The sequence below is a fragment of the Pteropus vampyrus genome, unplaced genomic scaffold (genome assembly GCF_000151845.1).
Source record: "Pteropus vampyrus isolate Shadow unplaced genomic scaffold, Pvam_2.0 Scaffold56, whole genome shotgun sequence".
NCBI classification, from domain to species: Eukaryota; Metazoa; Chordata; class Mammalia; order Chiroptera; family Pteropodidae; genus Pteropus; species Pteropus vampyrus.
Window position 1 is genome coordinate 3,801,025 of NW_011888837.1, and position 10,324 is coordinate 3,811,348.

Here is a 10,324-nt window from a genome sequence, read left to right on the forward strand (position 1 = left end):
CTGTATACAAAGCACTCCCCAGTATCAGAATTTAAACTCTGAAAATACCTTATCTAATGAAACTTAATATTTACCAGGTATAGAAATTTAAATTTTGAAAATACTGATCTCATGAAGCTTAATATATACTAGGTAGGAGGAGATGTGTACTTTGCAGTCTCAACAACTTGAAAGTCAATCAATAAACTATAAAATGTGATTTCTCGGCTGTGATAGTGGTAATTAAATACTACATGCAGATCTGACATACAAAATAACACTGCACAGTAATGAAAATGAACTGAAGCTCATGAATCAAATAGGATGAATCTTAGAGACAAGGCTCAATTGTTTTTAAAAAGCCACAGAAAAAGTACACAGTATAATTTTTAAAATAAGCAAAACTAAATATATATAACTCCTACTCCATGATGATAAAGTAGCCTGTATAAAACCAAAGCTCCTACTGAAAACTAAAAAGCTTGGATTTAAAGATAAAAAACTGAAAGCAGTGACGAGCAACTGAGGGCTTAAAGAGTCAACAGCCCAGAGAAAAGGGAAATATACTGAGACACAGCCAATTCTCTGCTTCCTCCTCGAGGGATATGCAGACCCCAGAGTATGCTGTGACAAGGTAACAACCTAAGCAGCAGATAAGAGGCTAAGAAACCAAGTACTGTAAAGCCTCTGATTCTTTGTGCTAGGGAGGCAAAAACTGGAGTTAAGGTCCCACCACAAAATAAATGTCCTGGTAAACACCCCAGGTTTTACAGTCAAGACTCATGAAGGACTATGTCCTAAGAGCTTGTGTATAAGGGAAAACAAAATAGAAAAGGACTTATAACTGAAACATATAGCCTTTAATTATCTCAATCTTTAATTGGATTAAGGTGATCTATGTCTTTATTAGCTGCCTACCAAAAGAAAATTATCTGCACAAAAATAGCACCCAGACTTACATAATTTTTTACATATTATGTCCAGTAACTAAATATACACTTTTTATTTTTATTTTTTAATTTATTATTATTAGCTATCCATCAAGCATACTAAAAAGCAGAACCAAAGAACCAAACACCAAGAGGGGTAAAAACAGAACAGGCTCTCAAGCAAGATATTAAGTTATCAGGCATAGCCTTTAAATTATCTGATTAATACGTTCAAGAAAAAAAGTGAAGAATTTCATGTAAGAACTGGAAACTCTGGGGGCAGTGATTAGTATTAATTCTATAATTTAAAGAAAACCTTAAATGAAAAACTCAGTAGGTTTAACAGCAGGTTCAACACAGTAGAACAGAGACCTGGAAGAAACATCAGTAGAAACTATCCAATTTCAGCACAAAGGGAAAAAATATATAGGAAAAAAAATGTAAGAGGGATATGGGCATAGTGAAAAAGTCTGTACCTAGAGTCCTAAGAGAGGCAAGAGAACAGGGCAGAAATATTACCTGAAGATAATTATCTGGCAAAAAATATTTCAAAAACCATTAACCAACCAAGAACATTTCAAAACTGACATAAGACATCAAGCCACAGATACGAGAAATTCTACAAATTGCAAGACAGATAAATATCGTATCTGATCGCACCATGGAAAAACTACTAAAAATTAATGACTTAAAAACATTAAAAGGAGCATAACAGACAGATTACTTCAAAGAGGCAATAATAATCCTGTAGCATGACCTTTACACATAAAACAATGCCACAGAACATCTTTAAAGTGCTGAAACTGTCAACTTAGAATTCTACACCCAGCAAAGATAAAATTTACAAATGAAGGCAAAATAAAGGCATTTTCAAAGAGGAAAAAAAAAAATCAATAGAGCTTCATTAAAAGTAATGCTAAAGAGAATTCTTTAAGCAGAAGCAAAATAATGCCAAAGATAAAGGAGCTGCAGAAAGAAGAGCAACAGAAATGGTAAATACGTAAGTAAATATAAGAGAATACTGACTATTCAAAACAATGTCTTACAGAGTTTAAATTATACATAGATTAAAATACATGACAACAATAGTATGTAAATCCTCTTAGTGTTTAAGGTTCTTGCATCATCCAAGAAATGATAAACATATTATACTAGATATACATATTATGTATTATATACTACATATAATACATTGTATATTATAAGATATTTATTATAATTTCCAATATAAACACTAATATATAAATCAAAGAATGTATAACTAATAAGCTTACAGAGAATAGAAACAGAATAGAAAAAATGCTGATTAATCCAAAAGGCGAGAAAGAGAAAAAAAAGACAATAGATAATTAAGGCAACAGAAAATATTAAAAATGTAAATAAAAATATGTAATTATATTAATAAATGAACTAACTACTTTAGCAAAAAACTAGTCTATTAAACTCAATAAAAACATAAAACTCAACTCTAATCTGCTTACAATATACATGCCTTAAATATAAGTACACGAAATGTTTGAAAATAAATGATAAAGGATATACATGCAAAAACTAATCAAAAGAAAACTGATACAGATTTTAAGACAAGAAACTAAGCAAAAGAAAACTGATATAAATACAGTAGGTCTTAAGGCAGGAAACAGCACTAAAGATAAAAGGACACATTATATAATGATAAATGAGTCAATCATAAAGGAAAATATAACAATTCTATGTAAGCACCTAATAATATTGCCTTAAAATATACAAAACAAAACAAAAACGAGGATGTACTACACGATTTCATTTATGAAAAGTACAAAAAGTCAGAAGAGTGGTTACCTTTGGGGAAGTGTTTTGATTTGGCAGGGGCATAAGAAATGCTACTAAGGTATTACGAATATTCTTTTTTTTTGATCTGGGTGATGATTAAAAGGGTGTGTTCATAAGCAAACTCATAGGGTTATTTGCTTATGATTACTGCATCTTTTGGTATGTCTGTTATTCTTCCTGAAAAACAAACTATAAAATAAAAGCAAGAAAGTGATTTAAAATGTTCAAAACAGTGGTTATCTCCAATGGAACCAGAAGAAAGGACTGATATAGAACACCTAGAGCACCAATGATATTAGTTAACATTCTATTTCTTAAACGAAGTGGCTTGTTTGTTGCATTATTATACTTTAAAACCTATATGTTACATATATGCTTCTGTATATATTTAATACTTCAGGAATTTTTAGAAAGAAAAAAATTTTTATATACCAACACGTTAGTAGTAGCTTGTCATTGGGTGGTTGGACTATAGGCTATTTTATTTTACTTATTTCTACTTTTCTGTATTTTTTGATTTTATCAAAATTTTTGATAATCTTTTTAAAAACTAGTTTTTAAAAAGGAAAAATCCACCCTAATTATCTACCTTAGTTGCCTACAAAACACTTTATATACAAGCATATTTTATTTCCCAAAGTTAAAATATTAAATAGCCTCACAATCATTTGTGGGCTAATTAAGTGATTATTGCAAAAGAAGCATAAAGAAACGTTTTAGAATAATGGAAATGTTTTTTTATATTGACTGTATTGATAGCAACATATATATATGTGTGTGTATATATATGTATGACATATATATGTGTGTGTATATATGTATTTATGTATAATTTTGACATATATATGTGTGTATATATATGTATATGTATATATGTCAAAATTTACTGAATTGGACACAAAATAAATGCATTTTATTAAATGTAAATTATATTCCAATAAAGTTGATTTTTAAAAGCTATTATTGCCCAGATACTTAGAAATAATTAGAAAAGAACATTTTACATACAGTACCTACAAATTCCACAGTTTTCACAATGATACTGCTTCTTGTCTTTGTCAAACAGATGGCATATGCTGCAATAATATTCTCCAAACAATGTGCTACATTCTTCACAAAACTGTTGGGCCTAAAAAATACACATGTAATTAAATGTGCGATAAATTTACCAAAATAGTTTAAATTACTATTTGAATATCCATGTTAAAGTATATGCAGTTTTACTTTCACAAGTTTTTAAACATTTAAATCAAAGATATTGCTTACTTTGAAAGTTGTCTTTCTTGTAATTCTCTTAATTTTTTAAATCTTAATAAAAATTTAAAAAGAAAATAGAAATGATAAAATCTTACATGTTGAATTTTTTCACAGTTTATGCACTGTACTTCCTTTACTTTAAAGCGATCTAGCTGATGATCTTCCATGTTATCATGACACAACCGGCAAGTATAAAGCTTGTCACAGCAAGGTGCCTAACACCCATGGGAGAAAGAGAGTTATAATAAGACAAGTTTGCAATACAAAATGAAAATTTCTTCCTCCTGCTCCTGGAACAATGTCAAAGATTACAACCAATAGATCAGTTGAGTAAACTGATCCTGAACGTAACATTTCACTGTTTCTTGGCACATTTTGACTATTCTCTTCAACATCTGTATGTCTGTATAAGTTGAACACAACCTTGTTCTTAAAGACAAAAGAAGCATGAAGGATGGAAATCCCTAGACTGAAAAACAAAGCCCAAAACACCCTCAACTCATTCTCAGCTAAATGGCAGACAGGCAACTTCTTCTTACAAACATTTCTAGATAAATTCATTTTCCTATTTCAATCCCTAAACATTAAATATTATAAAGATTATATTTTAGTTCATTTGTGTTTATTAATCGTCAACTATATGCCTGATATTTTAGAGGATGCAATAAATTTAAGAAATAGCCCTTGTTTTCAAGAGTGGCAAAAATGCCAGTTGTCTACCAGAATCTATGCTCTCCTTCTACCTGGGTACATGATCCCCCTTTCTGTTAGTTGTGGCCAAATGACTAAGTTCCTACCAACAGAATATGAGAAAAAATCAGTGCCACTCTTGATCCTGAATATTAAGAAACTAGGCATGACTCCTTCATGTTCCCTTTTTCCTTCCCTTAAGATGAAACCTGGACATGACAGCAACCCAGCTGATAACTATATGCCCTAAAACATGGCAAAATAATACAAAACTAAAAATCTTGTCCCTGGAGTGATCATGTGGAACAGAGCCTCGTCACCAAACAGGATCTACTCATCTTGGAATTGCTAGGTGAAAAGAAGAAAACTCATTATTCTTTAACCCACCTTACCATTCAGTCTTTTTGTTACAGCAATTAAGCCTTACCTTAACTTGTACATCAAGAAGTTTCCAAGCCAGTAAGCCAAACCAACTTTCTAGTACACTGTGACCTTTCAGATCCACTCATTTCTTAAGACATCTTGTGCCATGACTTACCATAATATAGTTCATTCCTTAAAGATTTTAACACTCAACTGGCTGCTTTTCTCTCCAATACTACTCTTGTCCTAAATCTTAGTGATCTGCACATCCACAATGACAATACTTCCAATATCCCAAACTCTCAATTCCTTGACTGTCTTCACTTCCAATGGCCCTGTCCTCCAACCTTCCTCAGTCACATATTCTGCCATACCGGAGAACAGTGGTTCTCAAACGTTTTGGTCTTAGGACCCATTTACATTCGTAGAAATTACTGAGGATCCCAGAGAGCTCTTGTTTATGTTAATTATATCTATTGATACTTAACATATTATAAACTAAAACTGATAGGTTTTTAAATATTCATTACTTCTGTTTAAAAGAATAGTAACAAACCCATGACATCTTAACATAAATGTTAACATGTTTTAATGAAAAATACATTATATTTTCCCCCAAATCACTGGATTCTCAGTTCTGCTTCTACATTCAATCAGTTTCAGTTGAAGTATGTGAAGAAATTTTGGCCTCACATACATATGTAGTTGGAAAAGGGAGAAGTACATTAATAGCTTTTATAGAGAATTATGGATATTCTTCTGATACTACAGCAAAACTCAACAACTCTTATAAATGGTTAGTTGCAACATGGATTCAAATCACATCAGTAAACTTTTCTCCCTCTGTTACATTAAAATCCATTGATCTTGCACTTTGAATGGATCTTTTACCCATGCATTGGTCGTTTAGAAAGTATCAGTTCACTGAGTTATGTAGATCTTCCAAATGTTACATTTGACATGCAATATCAAAAATCACATTCATTAATATCACTATCCATCTCATTAGCAAAGTCTTTAGGGACTGAAAAGCTTTCAAGCTCACAGAGGCTAATTCAAGTTTTCTAAAATTCTAATCTTTAGATGAAAGCTTGAATTTTATCACTGTCAACCGTTTTCTTTGTAATGACAGTCTCAATTCCCTCCTTTCTGAGAAAATGTCCACCAAATATCCAATCCTGAATAACCATAGTTCAAGTAAAAAAATGTTGTTCCAGGAAAAATGCAACTGGGTTGTTAGCAATCTAACTGCACAAGAGCTTTTCCTCACAAAACCACCTAATTTCATTAGTGTTTGATGCAAATATCCCATTTCATCAAATATGTAAAAACACATATTCGAGGGATAAGATTTTATAAAATAATTTTACTGCTTTATCACTGACATTAAGTAAAACTGCCTTAAAAAAAAAAAAAAAAACTATAGGTGTAGCACAGTTCAGTTCAGTGCCACTGCCTTATTCGTGCTAAGGTGCCAGCATTTTCAATCATTAGTTTTGCACAAACTAAAAAAGAAATGCTGCTTCAGTATTAGAAAGTAGTTTTGACCTTGAGGATCCCCTGAAAGGGCCTCAGGAAACCAAAGGTCGATTAACCACACTGTGAGAACCTCTGCTCTAGAACAAGAACTGAATCCAGTTTATATCGTAACTCCAAGCATAAAATTCTCTGAACACTACCTCCTCTCTTTCCGACTCCAATTCTTCCCTTGCACACACCCTAGTTCCTTCTCTCTTCCTCTACATACTCACTCTCCCAGAATCTCAACTGGTTAAATCCAATTCTTTTCTATTTAACCTGTATAGAACAGCTGAATATGGCCAAAAAAAAAAGCACTCCAACACTGGCTCACTTTAAAGTCATAACCACTAATAAAAAGTGGGCTCTTATTGTCATGTTTCCCTAGTCGATCCCCACACTTTTTCAGACTAGGACCTAAAACCCAGATGATTATTTCAAATCTCTCTATTTAAACCCTGAACACCTCTTCCTCCCCTCTTAACTCCACTTATGACTTTGCTTATTTCTACTATAAAAACAGGAGAAATGATTAAGAGAACATCCTCCCACCAATTCTATCAACTACTTGCAAATGTGCCTCACACTCTGCCTTCTTTTCTATTACAGAATCTATAGTCCATGTTTTTAAGGCTAACTCCTCCACTGGCATACTGGATCCCATTTCTCTTTGGCTACTCGAGGACAGTGCTCCCACAGTTTTCCCTCTCCCTCCTGCATTATAAAATGTTCTCACTTAACTGGGTCACTTCCAAGAATATAAAAACATGCTGCAATACCTCTCATCTTAAATGGAAAATAATCCCATGACCACATATCTCCCAGCAACTACAGATATTTCTGCTTTTACAGAAAAACTCCAAGAATTGTCTATAAAGGCTATTTCCAGTTCTCCCAATCTCTCTTGAATCCATCCAATATATCTACAGAAACTTCTCGAGGTCACCAGTTATCTCCTCCTTGTCAAATTTAAGTCAATTTTTAGTTCTTATTTTATTCAAACAGCAGCATGTGATTTTGTTGGGTACTTCCTTCTAAAAATTCTTCAGTTGGCATCTGGTATTTAAGGAGAAGACAGAAGTGGAGGACAAAAAAACATTTAATATTCAGGGCCCAGTATCTTAGTGCTATGAAACACAATTATCTGTACGGTTACTTGGGAGTTGGGGGTAGGAAAAATATGCTGAATTAGGTTTTAGATCTCAAGTTTGAAAGTAACAGACCATCTAAATGAAATGGAATCCTAAGGATAGCATTCAATTTTTTACACACTTCGTGAATGACCAACTTTGAAAGAGCTTCATTGAGTGCAATGGAGGAATGCTCACCAAACAATGGCCTACAGAAATAACTTTAGGTTGTCCTTACAGGTCTCATACTATCCTATGAAACAGGAACTTCTATTACCCATATTTTACTTATGGGGCACTTGAAGAATAGTTTGCTAAAAAACACTGAGTTATTAAGGAACAGAACTAAAATTTGGGTGTAGGGCTGTGGTACTCCGAAGCTTTCTAAGCAAAATCTTTTAACTGCTTCTTGCATGAAAGAAAATCAGAAAACTTTAATTGGATGGGTGCCAATTTTAAAAATTCTAGATTGACTAGGAATTTTTCTCAAAATAAAGTAACAGCCAAAGTAACAATATATACATACTAGGCACAGTCTTATCCATAATTTCCTACTGAGTGGCAATTATATGACTGTATTCCTATTTCACACAAACATTTTCTTCTTGGCAGGTTTAGGAATACTCACTGACTCTAAAATGAAGCTGGCGAACTGTAAAACCACAGGAGCTAAAATAGTATTCCTAGTCTCCACTTGCTTATCCCTCTTCCATTATTTCATCACACACCTGAAAGGGATCCTGGAGAAAAGCCAGCACAGGCCCATGGCTGCCTCAGTCTACTTCCAGCAGTAAAAGACTAAGTAATAAACACACTGACAAAATGATCGACTGCAAGCCCAGACTCTTCCCAAGCAAGGGCTCTGCTTGCAAATTACAAACCAGGAAGAAAGGTAGGGACTCTGGACGCCTTGCCAAAATCATTCTCTACAGCAGGAATCCAGTTCAAGGTGAAGAAGGTATTCTGAAAAACAACTTAGCCTCAAACTTAAGCCCAAACCTAACCACCTTCCCACCCCGCCCCCAGCCCGGCCCGGCGGAAGCTCGTAGAGGAAGAGCCCAATGAAGTCGTCACCTTCAGGAGACATCCTCTGTCATAGTGCTCGCAGCCCCGCCGCCCTTGCTCTCGGCCTCGGGCGCCATCTTCCCGCGCCAAGGCCGCCATCTCTTCCACCTCCCCTCACACTCCAAGACCCTTCTCCCAGGATGGAAACTACGCCCAGGAAAGCACCGCCGCTCTAGCACACCCCCTCCCGGCTGCAGCTGCCACCAAAGCCAATATGGCGGCTGAGCACGTGACACGGGGCAGCCGGATTTCCGGTTCCCGGGGCGACGGGGCGGAAGGGAAGGGAGACAAAATCTCTGTCGTCGACGTTAGTCGCTACCTTCGCTGCTAACGGTAATAACTCTTAGGTTGCCTCTTCTTTTCCCTCCCCCATAGCTACCCGCCCAAACCCTGGGCGTTGTTCGGGGCGAGGAGGACCGCAGAGGCGCAGAGACGCCCAGCAGCCCCGGGAAAGGGACCCTATCTGGCCGCCTCTGCCCCTCTGACAGGGCGGCCCCTCCCTCTCTCCCTGAGGGGGCCGGGAGCCTCGAGAAAGGGGCGGAGCTCGGCCGGGCCTCTGGGCTCCGAGCGGATACCCGCGAGCGCTCTGCTACTGCTGGTCGCCCAGACATTCGCCAGCGCCTGAAACTGCTTCTTCCTTATTCCCTTTTACTTGCTCTTCCTTCAAAATATGTAGTAACATCTACTCTGTGCGAGTCACCAGCTAAGCCGTGGGGACAAAAGTGAGAAAAACACCCCACCATGCCATCATGGACTCAGACTGGTGACGAAGAAAGACTAATCAGAATCTCTGAAATAAATATGAGTACAGCTTTGAGAAGGACTAGGACTAGAGGGGATATGACTTAGTCTGGGTGTCGGGAAGGTTTCCCTGGGGAAGCAACATTTGAGCTGAAAGATGACGAGTTAGTATGCCAGGAAGAGTTAGTATACAAAAGTCAAGACAGAGGGAATGTGGTACCTGTAAGAAGCAGTGGAAGTGAAATGTACAAGTCTACGAAATTAAAATCAGACGTCTTAGAGTGCATAGCTAAATGTGACTTGCCTTATTAAAGATCAGTCCCTAGAAAATTTTATGAGCAAAGCTCAGGTGTTGGAAGAAAATATTTGCTTTTGGCTTTCTGAGTTCACATTACTTAAAACACGATGAGTAAGGTAAATATGTTCCCCTTAGCTTTGAAGTTACTAACTGACCATTTTAATTTTCTTTCAGTTCTGTTATGAGTTGCTAAAATCATGGTGAAATGTTGCTCGGCCATTGGATGTGCTTCTCGCTGTTTGCCAAATTCCAAGTTAAAAGGACTGACATTTCACGTGTAAGATTTTGCTGTAGTTGAGCCAAGTATTTTTGATTTTATAAAAAGCAAAAGGCAGTTCTATTTAAATCTTCAATTTTGAACTTTAGTTCCCAGGTTCTTTTTTAAATAACCTTTTTAGTTAAATTTGAAGTGACAGTGATCCTTTTACACCATTTATAATTAATTTAGAAGTTTAAGATACCTGCCAAGATATCAGAGGCTGGTTAACAAAACATATCAAACATATTGGTTAATGTTACTTTGCATTTTAACGTACTTTCAA

The 10,324-nt window shown here is 35.6% G+C and overlaps 2 protein-coding genes across 8 annotated transcripts in view; one reads left to right on the plus strand and one right to left on the minus strand.

The window, feature by feature from the left end:
- Positions 1-10,324, minus strand: part of RCHY1 (ring finger and CHY zinc finger domain containing 1) — a 24,753-nt gene that overhangs the window by 13,830 nt on the left and 599 nt on the right. For 2 of the 6 annotated variants that reach the window (XM_023530869.1, XM_023530868.1), the window contains exons 1-2: positions 8,753-8,867; positions 3,734-3,849 (exon numbers count right to left, since the gene is read on the minus strand). In XM_023530869.1, coding sequence (XP_023386637.1) covers positions 3,734-3,849; positions 8,753-8,842 — 206 coding nt within the window. In that variant the 5' untranslated portion in view covers positions 8,843-8,867. Of the gene's footprint in view, positions 1-3,733; positions 3,850-4,072; positions 4,193-8,752; positions 8,987-9,062; positions 9,180-10,324 lie in introns of those variants that run through there. The other 4 variants (XM_011360544.2, XM_023530871.1, XM_011360545.2 and 1 more) reach the window with 4 other exon arrangements.
- THAP6 (THAP domain containing 6) overlaps positions 8,996-10,324 on the plus strand; it is a 17,548-nt gene continuing 16,219 nt past the window's right edge. The window contains exons 1-2 of one of the 2 annotated variants that reach the window (XM_011360542.2): positions 8,996-9,076; positions 9,957-10,059. In XM_011360542.2, the coding sequence (XP_011358844.1) occupies positions 9,980-10,059 (80 nt within the window). In that variant the 5' untranslated portion in view covers positions 8,996-9,076; positions 9,957-9,979. Of the gene's footprint in view, positions 9,077-9,361; positions 9,899-9,956; positions 10,060-10,324 lie in introns of those variants that run through there. The other variant, XM_023530873.1, reaches the window with a different exon arrangement.